This window comes from Lontra canadensis, unplaced genomic scaffold (genome assembly GCF_010015895.1).
Source record: "Lontra canadensis isolate GAN:19392208 unplaced genomic scaffold, GSC_riverotter_1.0 scaffold82, whole genome shotgun sequence".
NCBI classification, from domain to species: domain Eukaryota; kingdom Metazoa; phylum Chordata; class Mammalia; order Carnivora; family Mustelidae; genus Lontra; species Lontra canadensis.
Genome location: NW_022631076.1, coordinates 5,162,512 through 5,182,071, shown reverse-complemented (window position 1 = coordinate 5,182,071; position 19,560 = coordinate 5,162,512). Strand labels below are relative to the sequence as shown.

At 38.8% G+C, this 19,560-nt stretch overlaps 1 protein-coding gene across 2 annotated transcripts in view; it reads left to right on the top strand.

Moving 5' to 3' along the window:
- The window catches only part of DCC (DCC netrin 1 receptor), a 1,110,025-nt gene that overhangs the window by 1,043,907 nt on the left and 46,558 nt on the right, over nucleotides 1–19,560 (top strand). For both annotated transcript variants that reach the window (XM_032882476.1, XM_032882475.1), the window contains exons 24-25: nucleotides 5,245–5,471; nucleotides 9,647–9,763. In XM_032882476.1, the coding sequence (XP_032738367.1) occupies nucleotides 5,245–5,471; nucleotides 9,647–9,763 (344 nt within the window). The remainder of the gene's footprint in view (nucleotides 1–5,244; nucleotides 5,472–9,646; nucleotides 9,764–19,560) is intronic.

Below are 19,560 nucleotides of genomic sequence, written 5' to 3'. Positions count from 1 at the left end.
ACATTTTGTTAGGCAAAATATAGAACATGTGTCACTATAAATTAGAATTTATCTATAGATACCAAAGACAAAATAGCTGACATTGAGAATATCCTGGAAATCCAAGACACATGGTTATCACATTTCTAAGGCAGCTTCCTGGGTAGATAATAAGCAACTTGTCTGAATACACTAAATTTAAATATGTAAATAAAATTCAAGGTTCACTTGATAGAGTCACCAGTTGACTAAGCCTCCTATTTGTAGATTTTAAATGTTAGTCTACATTCAAATCTTGACAAAAATAATTATCTCCACTACTGAGAGTCAGATGTTTTAAACTCTTAAATGAGGGGCACCTGGGTGGCTCAGTCAGTTAAGTATCTGCCTTGGACTCAAGTCATGATCCTAGGGTCCTGGGATCGAGTACTGCATCGGGCTCCTTGCTCAGCAGAAAGCCTGCTTCTCCCTCTCCTTCTGCCTGCTGCTCCCCCTGCTTTTGTGCTCACTCTCTCTGTGTCAAGGAAATAAATAAAATCTTTTAAAATGAATAAATAATTTAAAAATCTTAAGTGCAATCTACTGTAGGTTTGGTTACATTCACTGATTTTTCAAATTTTTGACATCTTATTTGGTTTTCAGTATTCCATAGATGCAACCCATTTGGTCTTTAATATAGCTTTATTCTGCCACAGAAAATGCAGATTTATTTGAGTATCTAGAACGCATGTTCCCTAGGATTCCGGTACAACTTTTTTTGTTTTTGTGGTGGTTGTTATTGGTTGTTTTGCTTTTAATAGCAGGTAGTAGAATAAAAATAATCATTATAGAGAATTAGGAGGCTGAAAACATTTGGCAGAGATTTGGATGAAAGAAGTAGACAGGTACTTATACATCCCAATATGTTTTTCCCCCCGTTAATTTGCATCATTCTTCACACTCAGTTTAGGCCTTCTTCCTTTCTGAAATCTTTTGTAAATCCCCAGTGGGGCAAAGTGTCCTTGCTTCAACCTCCCAGCAGATCTTGGGCACACGTGTATCTGACCAGGAGAATTAGTACAGAGCTATTTGTCAGCCTTCTGCCAACAACTTGAACAGAGGATGCCTAAGCACAGAAGGGAATTTAATAACTCATTGCAATGTAAAAAAAAATAATAATTTATTACAATGTGGCAAAAGAATCTATGAGATGATAGTATTTTAGAATTTCAAAGGGTGCAGTCTTGAATGAAATGGATCCTAACCCAGTGTTGGTTTTTACCCCTTCATATCCTAATTAAAAGTGAAAAGGAAACAAACTTCTCTTAAAGTAATAGGTTATGTGCAAAGTAAGAAACAGAGAGGACAATCAAGAATCAGAGAACGCTGCAAAAATAAATCCTTTGAAGTTGATAATGACAAATTCTTATTATTTAATTCAAGTAATTACTATGTGCTTAGTATGTCATCTGCATGATACAAAGTAACAAATCTGATTAATGTTAACTCTTGAGCTAAAGATCTTTCTGCAATTCCTCTACTGACTTCCTGATACCACTAAAAATGTTTCTGTTAGGGGCACCTGGGTGGCTCAGTGGGTTAAGCCTCTGCCTTCTGCTCAGGTCATGATTTCAGGGTCCTGGGATCAGGCCCCGCATTGGGCTCTCTGCTCAGCAGGGAGTCTGCTTCCTCCTTTCTCTCTGCATGTCTCTCTGCCTACTTGTGATCTCTGTCTGTCAAATAAATAAATAAAATCTTAAAAAAAAAATGTTTCTGTTAGAGGCAAGGCCCCCTATGATTTAGTTCCTGCACTTTTTCAGCTTTACCAACTGCCAGTCCCTGTGGTTGCTCCGCCCTCCCACAATGCAGAAATTCACAGTAGCCATGCCATTTTTCATTCATTCATTAAGCTCCCAATGTCTCACCTATCTTTGCATTCCTAGGGCTTACCAAATTTCTTGACACGTACTCAGTATTCTGTAAATGTTGAGGAAATACATGAATAAATGTAAAACAATGGATGACATTGGACAAGTGAAAGAAACAGAATTTCCTCCAGTTTTGTGAGGAAAGCAATTCACACACTGGGAGCATCTGGCCAGCTCTGTAAAACAGACAGGAATCAATGCAAGATGAGTGGTAAAGAAAGAGACAAGGAAAATGATTTAGATATGCTAAGATTACACTGACCTAACAGAGTCGGGAAGGCTTCCTGAAGAAGAGATGTGTCAAGAAAATCTTTAAGAGTAAATAGTTTGAACTAAATAGGATTGTGAAGGCAGTCTGGACAAAAGTAGGATGAGATAGATGAGAGAGAGAGGGTGAGAGAGAAATAGAGAGAGAGATAAGGTGGAGAGAGAACAAAACCATCAACACTTGATGATGCTGTGAACACAGAGCCTTTATTCAAGAATTCATGGGGGAGGAAGAGACCCTTGCATCCTACAGCTGTGTTTGGAAGCTGAAAGTTTACTGATACCTGTGAGAAAAGATGCATATAGGGAGGGATAAATATGTGACATATTCTATATCTAATACAAAAACTAAGTTTAAAATAAAAATGAGCCAAATTCACTAAGACAGTGTTTCTCAAACTTGAGGTGCCTCTAATTTCCCTTCAGGGCTGTTAAACCACAGATTGCTGGGCCTCGCCCTCTCACAAGGCTCCCACACCTTCAAGTTTCTGATCTGGGCTGGAGACTGGGAATGTGCGTTTCCAGCAGGTTCCCAGGTGTTGCTGGTCCTGGGACCTTACATACTTAAGGATCCATTGGGTCAGGTTCATCTGCATACAAATTTTGAAGATTCCAAAATTTGTGGGAGAGAGGAGCTAGGGGGCCACAATGGGCAGCAGTCATTATGTCAGAGAACCAGCAGATGGACAGAAGGCTGGGATGACAATGTTCCTGCAGGTTTTAAGACAAATTTCAGGCAATTTAGCTATGAGCAGATGTCAGTTTTATTACCAACCTGCTGGATGGGCAGCTAGGCTACCACCAGCAGGGAACGGAGGCCTCTCCAAGGTCAAAGATTTCTCTCTGAGAAGACACGTTATAGAGAAAACACTTTATAGTGAGTAGATGGTGTTTCATAGAACAGATACAAAAAGGAAATAAAGTCTGTTTAGTCTTTAGATTCTTGACTGACAGCTGAGTGGATGAGTAGCTTCTCAGGAAAGGTCTTGATCTGATTAACATCCATCAGAAAAATGTGTATTCATTTTACTGAGAATGATAATTTTTTTCCCCAGATGGAGGTTATACATCACAACATACAAAAATTCTCTACCTCAGTCAGGTTTGGAATTTTTTTAAATAAAATACATCTGGGGAAGCTTAGTACTGAGGTTATGGGGGCTGGTGACTGAATGAATGAATGAATGAATGACTCATGTGTGTAAATGAGAAAATTCATAATTTATTTTTAGTTTCAAAGATTATTTGACATGTTTCCCCCCACAGGCTATTTAAATATTGAGTTATTATGAAAAGGTTAGCTGTCTTATCCTGGATATGGGAACTGGTACTTCTCTGTATGCAGTCTTGTAGGCACTGGGATTAAAAAGTTATTTAGCATTTTGATTTGTTAGAAAGATAACAGGGTGAAATCTCCAAGTTCAAAAATGGCATTAAATCGTTCTAAGAAGTTACCAGGGGTAGATTACATAGAAAGCTGTGTGTGACTTGCAGATTGTTTCCTGTGGGCAGGTGAAGTAGAAGGAAATGAATTCAGGAAACGGATGGTTAGCAGAGAGTTATTATCTTAGACTCAAGAAAATGATCTAAGGGTTATTACAGACCATTGTCTAGAGTCAGTGTGGGACTGCTGCCAGGAAATCAGCAAAAGGTAAGTAGTGGTAGGGAAAACATTAGAACAGAAAACACTGCATTATTTCTCTGCTAAACTACTCGATAAATATTAAGTCTGGCGTTCTTTGTCTCCTCTCATCAGCATGCTTCAAAAAGACCAAAAAAATGTAAAACAAAACAACAATGACAAAAAACAGGTCACACTACTAAATATTCATTAATTGCCTCATACGCATAAAAGTCCATTTCAGCATTGGAAAACAGAGCCCCTTGCAGTGGCCTTGTACAGGTTACAGAGTTTTTGCAAACTGCTTTCTTTGGACCATTGAGCAACCATGAAAACAGTTAATCCTCAAAATGCTGTTCCTTGCAAGTGGGGAAGTAAGAAAGAGTTACTTCTCTGGGGTTCTGTAGAGGTTAGATTTTAACTATCTGAATTCTGTCTTAGAAGAGACACTATTACCCCCCCTAAAAAAATAATAATAATAGAAGCTACAGGTGGAGATTTTAAAAAGTGGAGAATTGTAAAGCAGAGGTTGAAAACTTTCTGAAAAGAGGCAAGTAGTAAATATTTGAGGTTTGGTGAGATATGCGGGAAACCTGGTCTTTGTTACAGCTACTCAACATACTGCAATGTGAAAACAAATGAGCTCAGTAGGATTCCAATAAAATTTTATTTACAAAATCAGGCTGTGGGCAGATTTGGTCTACAGGCCATAGTTTACTGACCCTTAGTGTAGAGAACGATGAGCAAGAATATCATGCTACTTTACCTAGCCTGTAGGGAACATTTGTATCTCACTAGCCCCCCAAAGAGACTACCACAGAAAAAGGAATTTACAGTTGCTAAATTCTTACTGAGGAAAGTAAGAGGTGTTTGAAGCCTACTTCTAGACTGTGTTTTCTCTTCAAAGGATGGGTCCTACTGTGTTTGCATCCAGAGGCACAAGTGCTTTATTCTCCTTAGAATATCCTCATATTACCTTTTGTCTTCAAATGGCACATTAAATTATACAGCTGAGCTATCGGCTTCCTTCTGAGCCCCAATCTTGGCCGGCACAAATTCTGGCCTTTTTATTTCTATTTGCCCCTTCAAAGCAACTCCTTCATTTACCTCCTAAACAGATGTTTCAGTCAAGTACCTTATGACTAGCTCTGAAGATTGGCATCTGGCTCCATCTAACCCATTGTCACCTTGTGTGAGAATTTGTAGCTGGTGAAGCTGGAGTCAGGCACTCTCTGGCAGGCAGCCGAGCCCTTGGGGATTTAGCACCACTGCTCTGATCATGCAGTAAAGCTCCAGGGGAGAGGAGGAAAGGCAGCCAAGACACGCCTGCCAATTCTTGGATTCCATCGGTTTCCTCCTGGGAACACTCTTGTATCCTTCTCTGCTTCTAACTTGAATTGACTGAGAAGAGAGAGAAAAGACCATTGAATAGATGCACAAACATTCACCTTCTAATTTTTTGTTCCATAGGAAGCGGGCCACCCACAGTGTTGGAAAGAGGAAGGGCAGCCAGAAGGACCTCAGGCCCCCTGATCTTTGGATACATCATGAAGAAATGGAGATGAAAAATCTCGAGAAGCCATCGGGTCCTGATCCTGCAGGAAGGGACTCCCCCATCCAAAGCTGTCAAGACCTCACACCAGTCAGCCACAGCCAGTCAGAAACCCAGCTGGGCAGCAAAAGCACCTCTCATTCAGGTAACTCTCCTGGGGCATCAGGACAAACCCTCCATTCTGAACCCCACGGGAAGTTTTCTACTCCCTTTTTGGTGGGGTCATCCTTCCCTTCAATCTGCGGGTCATTTACCAATCGTTAAAATGACCTGATGTAAATTTGGTTGCCTAGTTTCTTTTCCATCATCCTATTACCTGCCTTTTATAATTGCAATGCCTCTTAAAACTTCTAAGAGGTAACAGGTGGTACACTTGGGAAATACTGAAAGGTGAAAGCCAGATGACTTTATTGCTTTTTGTTAAATCTTAAATGAAAGCTTTGTCAAAGAAAATTTTAAGCTGTTTTACATTTCTTTAATTCCTTATGTCTATGGATAATTGTAAGTTGATTTTAAATTTGCTCTCAAGTTCGTGCATTTAAAAAATCATATTAGGAACACATGGCATATGAGCACATTGATTCTTCTGTTACTTTGGCCTTGATGACTGTGATGATCAACGTTCATCCCCATGCAATCACATTTTATGATCACTGGCCTGGCTTGGTAGAGTCTACGTGCAGGCTATGCTGATATATAAGTGATCACAATGAAAAAGCCTACTCTTTGATGATTAGGTGTAGAACAATCCATATGCAGAAATAACCAAGAAATCTAGAAAGTGGTTGTAAGAGAGTTCATTTTCTGTTGATTCTCGTATTTTAAAAATGTTTATGGGAAGCAGAATAATCAACTCTCTTCAACACACACACACACAACCTCTTGATCTACTCATGATGTGTATGCAGAATGAGTAGCTGTTGTTTTTAAACTGAATTAAAATATTTTAGTTATTTGAATGTGTAACTGGTTTACTAGACTTTCTTAGCTTAGAGATATTTAAACAAGGAATTCACTTATTGATTTGCTATCATTGTTGAGTGTTCTTTTTCTAGCTCTTAAAAAATATCTCAAGCAGATTCCCTAACTCTTCCATCATTTTCCGTTGTTAAACTACCTTCTAGCTCTATTAAAAATTGTCATATGAAATTGAAATTAAAGTTTCTTCTTCTCTTATGGCGAGCTCACCTTTGGCTCTGAGGACTGGGGTCATAATTTGTCGTTTAAAGCCTCCAGCACCTTGAAGGGAAGTGGGGGTGGGGCAGAGGAGGGGGCACAGTCTGTTTCAGAAACCCCTTAATTCAGTCCTCCCTCCCATCTGTTCTTCCTAGCTGTATAGGAAGATGGGGAGGGGAGATAAAGAGAGGAAGAGGCAGAGAGGGAGGAGAGAAAGGAGAGTTTGAAGTTTGGTGCTGCTTTTTGTGCACATGGGCTGTCCTCATGTGACATCCAAATTCTCTCTTGTGAAACTCAAGCAAGTATGAATTCTTTATGAGACCCTGTGAGATTCTTCCACTGGCCAATTACATGATGTGAGATGTCAAGTCAGGGCTTAACCCACTCCTACTGGGAACAGCTGTGTCAGCCTCACTATCCCCTGCTGGGTCAGCTGCATTTGAGTGAATTCCAGGAAGATGACTCAAGCTTGAGCAACTTTTCAAGTGCTCACTTGACCCAGGCCAAATGATGAGAGAGCCTGTATTCCAATCCTGGCCCTCTTTCAGTCTTGCTCTCTTTAATAAGTTCTTCCTCTGTTTAAATAGACACAGGGTAGACCAGCAAGCCTGCCGCCTGAGCAGACTAATACCTAGAGAATGAATGAAAGTTGGACATTTTTTGCAAGAACCTCCACACATTACAGATGCTTATCCTGACTGTTTTAGTTTCTAGAGGGCACCAGAAGGACAGCCTCCCAGTGGAGGGGATAGTACTGCCTCTCAGCCCTCAGAAGGTTTTACCAATTATTTCTAGGATTTCTCCTTCTTTGCATTTCCCTTTATCTCTTATACACTGAAATGACATTTTGGGACAGCCATACTACTTTTGATCATTTAATAAGTCCTAGGAGAATCTTAACTCCAAACAATGGCTTTTTTCTTTTTTTTATTGTGTTATGTTAGTCACCATACAAAACATCATTAAATTTTGATGTAGTGTTCCAAGATTCATTGTTTACATGTAACATCCAGTGCTCCATACAATGCGTGCCCTCCTTAATACCAGCCACCAGGCTCACCCATCCCCCCACACCCCTCCCCTCTAAAACCCTCAGTTTGTTTCTCGGAGTCCACAGTCTCTCATGGTTCGTCTCACCCTCCAGTTTCCACCCCTTCACTGTTCCTTTCTAATGTCCTCCATGCTATTCCTTATATTCCACAAATAAGTGAAACCACTTGAAAATTGACTTTCTCTGCTTGACTTGTTTCACTCAACATAATCTCCAGTCCCATCCATGTTGATGCAAATGTTGGGTATTTATCCTTTCTGATGGCTGAGTAATATTCACAATGGCTATTTTCTTTAGAATGAGAGGTTGCTTTTGCCTGTCTGTTTTTATTTGAGGACCTACTTGCCAACTCTATAGTAAAAGGAAAAGCAGCACTCAAAATCCTGCTGGGTATATTTTACATTATAAAAAGCGTTCTCTATACTCTCCTGGTTAAAAGAACAAAACTCCATGTCAATGAATAGTATACTCTTAAGTGCTCTTGTCTACTAGGAAACTTTAAAAATATTTTACACTTGGGGTTGACTTTCTTTTTTTGTGCATGATTTTAGGTACTCTTAGGAGGCTTAGTTCCCTCTTCTCTTTTTTGTATGGTTTTCTCAAATATTTAACTTCCCACAAACACTTTATGGCAGCAACTTGAGTTATATCTTGGCTAGAAAATAATATTTATTTCTGTACTTTCAGAAGATTCAAAATTTGTTGCATTCTCTTTCTTTCAGTTGTGCCTTAGGTGTATGATTTGTGTAGTTTTATTGTCTTTTTGGTCTGTGTAATTCTTTGGAGGATGTGTGGACAGATTCAGATCTAGGCAATTGTCTTTATCATGGCTGTGTAGAAATTTCCACCAACATTATTTTAAATTTTGAATTTTATTAACTACTATTTTAACCAAAAAAGAATACATTTACATAATTTTAGAAGAAAGAAAATAGTACAAAAAGTTGTGAAAAATAATACCTAAAGGAACGAAAAGGGTGTTTGCCTTTTCATTATCCCCAAATTCCTTATCCTTTTCATGAAAGGACGGCAATGTTAAGAATTTTGTTTGTAACCTTTCTATACAGATATATATGGACACACATTTATAGAGATATATAAACACCCCTATATACATATGCATTATGTACAGATATATAATATATATACATATATTATGTACAGATACATATGTTTATATACAGATGCACATACACAGAAATGTGTATATACACAACATGCTTATATGTGTGTTACACACATGGGCACATATGGTGCTCTTCAGAACTTCAGTTTTATTGTTTTCAACATATACTTTTGTTAACATTTTAAATCTACACATATATTTCTTATTATTTTTGGTGATTCTATAGTGTGGTATTTTATGGAATTGTAATAAATTTATATAAATATACCTAGCCTTACTTTTGAAAAATATAGTTCATTCCCTGTGTTTTTATCATAAGATATAATGCCTTTGGGCCTTAAGTACTAGTTGCATAATTTGTGGTAAATTCATACAACAAGATATCTATGGAACTGTTAAAAATGATAAATCTGGGGCACCTGGCTGGCTCAGTCAGTAGAACATGTGACTCTTGATCATGGGGTCACAAGTTCAAGCCCCACATTGAGCATCCAGTGTACTTAAAAAAATAAAACTAAATAAATAAAATAAAATGAGTGGTGCTCACGAATAAAGAAGTATGAGTGGTTTAAAATAAATAAATAAATGTTATAAAACTGACTTGACAGAGAAAGATGTTCTTAGTATTTTCCTAAGATGGTAACAAAATAGTATGTATGATGAAATGCCACTTAAGAGCAAAATATGCATGTTAATATCTGCCTTTGGACTTTCACATTTAAACACATAGGCAAACCTTGTAGAAAACAAAACATGAATAATGGTTCTTTCTGAATAATGGGGTTATGGTAAATTTTATTAATGTTTGTGCAATGAGACTATATTGATTGGGTAACCAAAAATGTAGATATAATTATTTAAAACCTCAATAAAATGAAAAAGGCATCGGTGTGCCTAGCTAGAAATTATGTAAAGTATCGCAACATTGAAGAAGTTGTGTCTCTCAGGAATATTGGTTTTCCTGTAGGTCAAGACACTGAAGAAGCAGGGAGCTCCATGTCCACTCTGGAAAGGTCGCTGGCTGCACGACGAGCCACTCGGGCCAAGCTTATGATTCCTATGGATGCCCAGTCCAACAATCCTGGTGGGTAAAGATTGGTACCACAAGGAAGAAATAGTGTTTTCTGTTTTCATCTTTTCTGTATTGAATTATCAAAAATATTTAGAGTTTTAGAAAGGAAATCTTGCTTTTCATAATTCCTTTCTCTGCCTCCTAATTTGATCCTTCTTCTGTTTCCCCTATTTCAATAAATGGTACTACGTTTCATCCATTTATTTTTGTTCAAAACTGTAGTTTCATGCTCTTTTATCCAAATTTCATCACATCCCAAATTAAATCTATCATCAATCTTTTTTTTTAAGATTTAACAGACAGAGATCACAACTAGGCAGAGAGGCAGGCAGAGACAGAAAGAGGGGCAAGCAGGCTCCCTGCTGAGCAGAAAGCCTGAAGTGGGGCTCGATCCCAGGACCCTGGGATCATGACCTGACCTGAAGGCAGAGGCTTTAACCCACTGAGCCACCCAGGTACCCCAATCATCAATCTTATAGCTCTTGCTTACAATACCTGTCCCAAATCCAACCTTCCCATCTCTACTGCTCTGCCCTAAACTATGCCACCACCAACTATTTCAGATTATAGACTATAGCTCTAAGCTTGTAACTAGTCTCTTTTCTTTAGTTCTTTTCCCTATAGTAAGTTATCTACAGAACAACCTTACAATATGTGAATTAGATCATGTCACTCCTCTTAACTTCCCATAATATGTAGAATGAAATCCATGATTTTACCATGTCCTACAGGCCCGTGTGATAAGACTTCTGGACACATCCCTCACTTCATCTCCTGCTACTACTCCAATCCATTTCAGCCTCGTAGCCTTCCTCTCTGTTCTTTGGATCATAGCACACATTCAAACTCACTTGCTGTTCTCTTTCCCTGGAATTTCTTTTCATAGGTATTTACATGGCTTTTTCTTAATTTCATTCAAGTCTGTGTTCAATGGTCACCACCACAGGTCTTCCCTGACCATTGTCTAACACAGCATTTTGGGTCACTCTCTGTTCTATTTATTCTGCTTAATTTTTCTTTATTAATGTGGTTGACCATCATGCTTGCATTTTTGTGTTTGCTTATTTATTATGTGTTCCCCATATTGTAAAGTCTGTGAGAGTAGAGATTTTGCCTCTTTGACCACCTCGTATCTTTGGGGACCCTGGGTGGCTCGGTTGGTTAAGTGTCTACCTTTGGCTCAGGTCATGATCCCAGGGTCCTGGGATTGAGTCCTGTATCGGGGTCTCTGCTCAACGGAGTGTCTGCTTCTCTCTCTACCCCTTCTCCCTGCTAGTGAGCTCTCTCTCACACACACCCTGTCTCTCAAATAAATATATAAAATCTTCAAACAAACAAACAAAAAAAAAACATACCTCATATCCTCAATGCTCAGGACAGAGCCTGGCACAATTGGGAGGCTCCAGTGGAGACAAATTAGGTGAATGAATTAATAGCTGCTTCTTTCTACTTTACTAGATACCATGTTTCCTCCATGCTCTAATAGAGCTCTCAGTCTTACTCTAATAAGTACAAAAATTTTTATGGAATTTGTAATGAATTCCAACTGTTCAACTCATGGGTTAGATATAATTATTATGCCTATTTCACTAATTAGAGAACTGAGGCTTAGAAACTTTAAGCACCTAGCTTTTAGTCATACAGCAACTAAGTGGCAGAACCAGAATTTGGACTCAGAAGGTCTGGCTTCAGAGTTCTGAGCTCCTAATCACTAAGCTCCCTGCTGTACTACTCTGCGAAGCCATTGTCCTTCTTTCATTCTTTTTACTACATAAAGAGGCACTGTAACCCTCCAACTACTTTCCTCTTATAACAAAGTTCTGTATGTGTTAATCTTTTATAGCTTTCTTCTTAAAAATCATTGTGATTTATGTGTCAACTATACTCAAATTAAAAAAAAAAAAATCTTCCATGGACCTTTATGTCCCATGCATAACTTCCTTATCCAGTAAGTTCCCATATATTGTTGATTTGATTTTTCTTCCACAATGTCTTTTCAATCCCTGGCTACCTTCCTATTCCCCAGAGTCAAATATTAATTCTCTTCTTCATGACCTCACATCTGAATTGTCAAACAGCTTCATAATGAGTCTTAGGCCTTTCTAACATCTTCCAGATGGCTATGTATCCTGCTTCTTAGACGTCTTACTAAAACAACTTAAATACAGCATTCATTCTATAAATTTTTGCAAAGGCTCACCATTCTCTGTCAAGAAAAAACAACCACAAACCACTGAGCATCTCACATCTGAAACTACATTTCTAGTTTCCTGTTGCTATGCCTACATGGATGGATGGGTGGATGGATGGATGGATGGATGGATGGATGGATGGATGGACGGATGGACGGTTGGACGGATGGATGCTTGGATGGATGTGTGTATGGTTGAATGGATGGATGGATGGATGGATGGATAGATAGATAATAGATAGATAGATATAGAAAGATATACAGATATATCTGAGACTTCTGTCAGGCTAGACTAATTGCCAGTCCATAAATATAATTGCCCTTTCTTTGTTTTTTCCCTCTGAACATTGCTCTCCTTTTGGAATGACTCATTGGCTCTCTATCTAACAAAGTTGTATGCATCACTCTCAAAGTGATACTCTCATAAATTCTTTCTTCTGAATGTTGTATCCAGAAATGATGGCTTCCATTCTCATGTTTGAATAACATTTCTTTCTACTGCATTTGTGGCATTAATTATAGATAGTGCTGCCTCATATGCTTAGGTATTCAAGTCCAAATCTTTCCTCTTCTAACAGATTATGAATTACTTCATGATAGGGAAGGAATGTATCTAATTCATCTTCACATTCATACATTGTATAGCTCAATACTAACACAAAATTGGTGCTTGCTAAATATCTGTCAAATGACTGAATAAGTAAATGCTTTATAAGAATGCCTTGTATTTGTAACACACGAGTTTAGGGAACTTTTTTTTTAATTGGTTACAGTTAGAAAATCTTCTAATAAGATTTTATGATATATTAAGGGCAATTAAAATTATTTTCATTAAATAGGAAATGAAATAATGAGCTTAGAAAGTAGGAAAAACGAAATGAAATCTAACAAATATTGAGAATTCCTGAATATTATTCACTTGCTAAATACCTTGCTAATTACTATTTCATTAAGTCCTCATAATGTTATCATGTGGTAAGATTATCCTGATTTTGCAGACAGCAAAGAAAGACTCAGATAGCTTACTGACTCACCAGGAGATACCTGGGCAACCTCTGAACTTCTATGAGATACTGCTTTCTCAAGTATAAGGATGCCTTGAATACCTTGTATTATTTGTATCCTTTTTTTTTTTTTTAAGATTTTTTTGACAATAGCACCTCCAGTTTACAAACAGGCAAACTAAGATTCTGAGAGTATGAACCCAAAACCTGGGCTTGATCTGGCTACCACACTGTGCTGCCTTATGTTGTCACCTGGAGCTCTGGGCTGCTCTATTTTCTTGCCTAAAACAAACCTTTTCTTATTCCTACAGTCTTACTCTACATGAATGGGGGCCCTAAAATGACCAGCAGTTAATTTTGCTGTTATTTTTTTTTTAATTATCATATACTATGGGCATATTATTTTAAACAGTTAAATAGCTTTGCAAAATGTATAAGGACTTTGTAACCCAGCGACCCTGTTCTTATACCTATTTTGCTCTTGGGCATCTACCCAGCAGAAAAACATACTATGTTCATCAAAAGACACATACAAGAATGTGTGTGCAGTCCTTCTCCTCATGTTACATCTTTATTACATTGTAACATATTCACACAGTGGGGTGCCATGCATCATTCAACGAACTAAAATGCAGCCAACAATAGGTTGTAAGACAGAAACTTAACATATCTGTGTGATTCAACTAATGTAAAATTTAAAAACTGGCAAAATGATCTATGGCGTTAGAATTCTGAAGAGGAGTTACTCTTGATGGGAAGCGATTAGTGAGTGACCAGAAGAGAACAGGGAAAACTTCCGATAATGTTCTATTTCATCCCCTGGATATGGTTACAAGGCATTTCACTTTGGAAAGTCACTGAGCACTACTTTGGATATTCCAGGTTTCCAGTACATATATTATACTTAAATAAAACTCCAGTAAGAAATGAAGAATTGATAGAAAATACATCTTTTGAAATAACTTTGTCACATTATATTCTTTGTCATCTCCAAGCTCTGTGTTGGCAAAACTCGATCTAATGAAAGGAAATTACTTCAACGTATAATCAAAGTTGATTTTAAAATAAATTCTTCAGCTATCTGATAAATAAAATAAGCTCTTTGCAACTGGCATGAAGGATGGGCTTTAAATAGTTCTGCTGAACAAATTGTAGATCTCTATCTTGGCAGAGCAATGATTGCATGCAGAATAGAAGATGCATTTTCTGATGGCCCCACTTGCGGTTCTTTAGATTTATCAAGTTGTATCTATCAAGTCTTGTATAAATCACATCACAGCGCCATGCTGATTTCTAGTCACGTGTATGAAGATGTTTGCTGTTCCACTTAAGAATCATTAGTTTTGTAAGACTATTTTTCCTCTCTTCCTTGACATTTCTCATCATGATCTATAAACTCTAAATTAGCAGATCAAATATAGAGTATCTGAAGTGGTTTTTCGTTTTTTTCAAATCCGTGGGGAGATGTATTTAATTTCATTGGAGTGCAAAAATCTGTTTATTTGTCTAAGATAATGTCAGCGTATTGGTTAAAAACATGATGTGGCATATGGGACTTCTTACCCCTAAACACATTTCACAGTTAAATAAGCTAATGCTTGTGAGAAGCGTACCAGCTCAGAACACAGGCAAGAGAACCCAGGTATTTTGATTTTAGGATCCAGTGCATTTTGTTGTAAAATGGTGGCAAAGACTGACTATTTTTACAATGGCCAGAAGAATTATACTACATATGAAATTACTTATAAGAAATCAGGAGCACCAAGTCAAACTTTCCTGAATTTGTAACGGCTATATAAGGGTCAGATGCTTGGTTTCCAGGAATCAGACTCTGAGACAGAATTTCAAATCAGGCAATTTATTAGCAAGTGCTTTCTGGAATAATACCTGAGAGGGTAAAGGATGCAGGATTGGGAGGAGGGAGAAATGGAATTGGTGGTGCAGTTTAATGGGGACTTCAGCTGACCCCACAGGTTTTTCTACTGATGGATCGTCCTTCAGAGTTATCTCAAAGGAGGCTTCTGGACTTTGTCTCCAATCTTTGTCTGGATTTTGATGCAGGCTACCCCCAACCCCCCACAGGAAATAGGGTATAATCCTGGGCGAGCAACTTCTTTGGCTAAGAGCCATTTCTGGAAAGATGTAGACTTACTTACATTTCTAGTATTTTATTACTTGATGGAACATACGTATTTGTTCGACCTTGGATCCCCTTTCCATTTTCAACTTGTGTTTCCTTGTGGAAAATGCTGGAGGAGAGGAGGGGAATCAGAACTAGGAGAGATTTGAATTGAAGCAGATGGCCTTTAAGATCACATGAGTTAAAAAGAATTCTGATAATTTAATGTATGAAAGTTTATTAGGCAGAATTTTCTTGAATTTCATTTTTTTCCCTACATCTGTGAGGGGAAAAATATAATATCAGATCTTAAAGGAAAAAGAAGTCTCAAAAAAGTGGCCTGAAGCATCTAGTAAAAAGACTGTGGCAAAGGAAGGCATACAGTTTTTCTTTTTTGATAGCTTAGGAACTGCTTATGACTACTGGTTTGGGGCTTTCTAGAGCATTTACTGTGAAAGCCAACTCTTTCTTTCCCCCCATTCCCACCATCTGCTTTAGTCACTTGATTGCAAAACTCAAACGATGGGTTGGAGAAGCTATTAAGAAGTGAAATAAAGCTTCATGAGAAAAAGCAGATTTTAAAAACCAGAGTGTTGTTGGCTTGAGGCATTGTGCTACCAGAAGGCCATCTTGTACCCACATATGAGGATACTTGTAACCTCTGAAACATTTGCTTCTAAGTCAGAATCCTTGTATGAGCCTTGGATTCATGGTGTAAGAAGCCAGTATCCTAAAACTGGTCCCTGCTTAACAGATTCTAGAACTGGGCAATCATTCCATCCCCCTGCAGGCCCTGTGAATGCCCACATCTGACCAAGAGTGCTTTTCTTAGAAATAATGAGTGCAAACAACTGTTCTAGGACCATTGTAAACACCAACACATACAAGTTTTCAACTACTCAGAACGATGGGAGCAGTGGCAAGAAAGAGAAAGTTAAAAGCTCATTTAAATTTGTGTTAGAAATGAGGTCATTGTCTAATATGTTTGTGACTCCAAATAATAATTTGATCATTACGTTATTAAGAGCAGTATTTGTTCTTTGACTCTTGAATGGCATACTTCATTCTTCTTCTTACTATGAGTTTGTGCAGGAGGTAGTTATGTTCCTCTCTAGGTCCCACAGTGCTGTGTAAATGGCTTTGCAGAGCAGTTGTTAATGAATGAGAGTTGAAAACCCAGAGGTTGTTTCTTCATAGTTCCATAAGCAAATGACTTGTTAAATAAAATTAATTGATTGGTAATTCCACTGGATTAGCAAAATCAGCAGGTCAGTAGGATTATGCAGACAAAATCAAGATATGGCTTTTAAGCTCAAAAGGGTGCCTCTGGGAGTGTGCACTTGTGTTTTTAGGGAGGATTTTGCAAGGCAAAAAAATGGTTTATCAGAGGTACATAAATAATCAGAATATTTCTGATGAAGAACTGGTAAAGGTAAAAAATTTGGGGTGGTGGAATACAAAAGAAATACAAACATAGCTTTTGGATAAGCTTCCTAGAGCAGTATGAAAAATAAGAATACCTTGCTTTTTAAGGTTTGTGTCACCTAATTTTTTTCTAATTCCTGATGTCTTAGAGATTTCTACAACAAAATATCGCATCTTTTATACCAAGACCTTTCTCATCTGAGTAAGTCTTTTGGGCAGCCTGGGGTAACTTATAAAAGACTAAAGCATGTCTTGAGAAAGTCAGGGATCTGAAGAAAAGGGACCAGTGTGGTGATTCAAGCTCATCTCAAAGAATTCCTTCAGACCCAGATCAGAGGCTCCCTTTCCTGTGGTCTCATCTTCTGTCTGATGCTCATGGTATCAACATGTACACTTCAATGTTTACTATTTCAGATTTCCAGACTTCTAGCCATAACTTGTTAAAGAAAAGCTCAGTTTAAAAAGGTCAGACAGAAGGGAGCAAGGCTGTAGGATCCACTAAAGGTTTCCAAGTCCCCTGTTCAGTGTCCTCCCTCTGATCTCGGTACATCCTCATGGCCACCCTGTGGGGACAGTGGTCTGGTCACTTCCACATCACACCTCATCTCTGGGCTGACTAAGTCTAAATAAATGAGGCCTTCCCTTAGCTCATGAAGGACAGAACAAAAATTTGGTAATTCTACCAACCTAGATTTTGTTTTATAATCGTAATTTCAGTTATTTTCCCCTGCCAGGGAAGAATTTTCCTGTCCAATCTCAAAAATCTTAGCATCACATTTCCCTCAGGTTCAAATTTGAGATAAAACCTACCATTTAAGGGTGTCTGGGTGGCTCAGTTGATTAAGCATCTGCCTTTGGTTCAGGTCATGATCCCAGGGTTCTGGGATCAAGTTCTGCATCGGGCTCCCTGCTCAGCAGGGAGCCTGCTTCTCCCTCTTCCTCTGCCCCTCCCCTTCCTCTGCTTGTGTTCTCTCTCTGAGACAAGTAAATAAATAAAATCTTAAAAAAAAAAAAATAAGGGGAGGAGTCAAGATGGCGGAGAAGTAGCAGGCTGAGACTACTTCAGGTAGCAGGAGATCAGCTAGGTAGCTTATCTAAAGATTGCAAACACCTACAAATCCAACGGGAGATCGAAGAGAAGAAGAACAGCATTCTAGAAACAGAAAATCAACCACTTTCTGAAAGGTAGGACTGGCGGAGAAGTGAATCCAAAGCGACGGGAAGATAGACCGCGGGGGGAGGGGCCGGCTCCCGGCAAGCGGAGGAGCAACGGAGCACAAAATCAGGACTTTTAAAAGTCTGTTCCACTGAGGGACATCGCTCCAGAGGCTTAACTGGGGTGAAGCCCACGAGGGGTCAGCGTGTCCTCAGGTCCCGCAGGGTCACAGAAGGATCGGGGGTATCTGAGTGTCGCAGAGCTTGCAGGTATTAGAATGGGGAAGCCGGCTACAGAGACAGAGCCGAGAAGTGAGCTCTCAGCTCGGGGTTACCTTGAACCGGTCACAGGCTCGGTCAGCTCAGAGCGCGGCCGGAGGACAGGGTGACAGGAGTAATTGGGCGCTGTTCTCTGAGGGCGCACTGAGGAGTGGGGTGCCAGGCTCTCGGCTCCTCCAGGCCGGAGACTGGGAGGCCGCCATCTTCATTCCCGCCCTCCGGAACTCTACGGAAAGCGCTCAGGGAACAAAAGCTCCCGAAAGCAAACCCGAGCGGATTACTCAGCCCGGCCCCTGGTAAGGGCGGTGCAACTCCACCTGGGGCAAAGACACTTGAGAATCACTACAACAGGCCCCTCCCCCAGAAGATCAACAAGAAACCCAGCCAGTACCAAGTTCACCTACCAAGGAGTACAGTTTCAATACCAAGGAGAGCAGCAGAATTCCAGAGGAGGAGAAAGCAAAGCACGGAACTCATGGCTTTCTCCCCATGATCCTTTAGCCTTGCAGTTAATTTAATTTTTTTTCTTTTTCAATTATTTTTCTCTTCTTCTGCTAAAATTTTTAACTTTTACCCTTTTCTTTTTTAACGTTTTTTAATTAGTTTATCTAATATATATATATTTTTCCTTTTTATATTTTTTCTTTATTCATTTTCTTTTTCTAATTGTTTCTTTTTTTTTTTTTCTTTCTGAACCTCTTTTTATCCCCTTCCCCCCCCTCACGATTTGGGATCTCTTCTGATTTGGTTAAAGCATATTTTCCTGGGGTTGTTGCCACCCTTTTAGTATTTTACTTGCTCCTTCATATACTCTTATCTGGACAAAATGACAAGGCAGAAAAATTCACCACAAAAAAAAGAACAAGAGGCAGTACCAAAGGCTAGGGACCTAATCAATACAGACATTGGTAATATGTCAGATCTAGAGTTCAGAATGACAATTCTCAAGGTTCTAGCCAGGCTCGAAAAAGGCATGGAAGATATTAGAGAAACCCTCTCAGGAGATATAAAAGCCCTTTCCGGAGAAATAAAAGAACTAAAATCTAACCAAGTTGAAATCAAAAAAGCTATTTATGAGGTGCAATAAAAAATGGAGGCTCTCACTGCTAGAATAAATGAGGCAGAAGAAAGAATTAGCGATATAGAAGACCAAATGACAGAGAATAAAAAGCTGAGCAAAAGAGGGACAAACAGCTACTGGACCACGAGGGGAGAATTCGAGAGATAAGTGACACCATAAGCCGAAACAACATTAGAATCATTGGGATTCCAGAAGAAGAAAGAGAGAGGGGAGCAGAAGGTATATTAGAGAGAATTATTGGAGAGAATTTCCCCAATATGGCAAAGGGAACAAGCATCAAAATCTAGGAGGTTCAGAGAACCCCCCTCAAAATCAATAAGAATAGGTCCACACCCCGTCACCTAATAGTAAAATTTACAAGTCTTAGTGACAAAGAGAAAATCCTGAAAGCAGCACGGGAAAAGAAGTCTGTAACATACAATGGTAAAAATTTTAGATTGGCAGCAGACTTATCCACAGAGACCTGGAAGGCCAGAAAGAGCTGGCATGATATATTCAGAGTACTAAATGAGAAAAGCATGCAGCCAAGAATACTATATCGAGCTAGGCTATCAT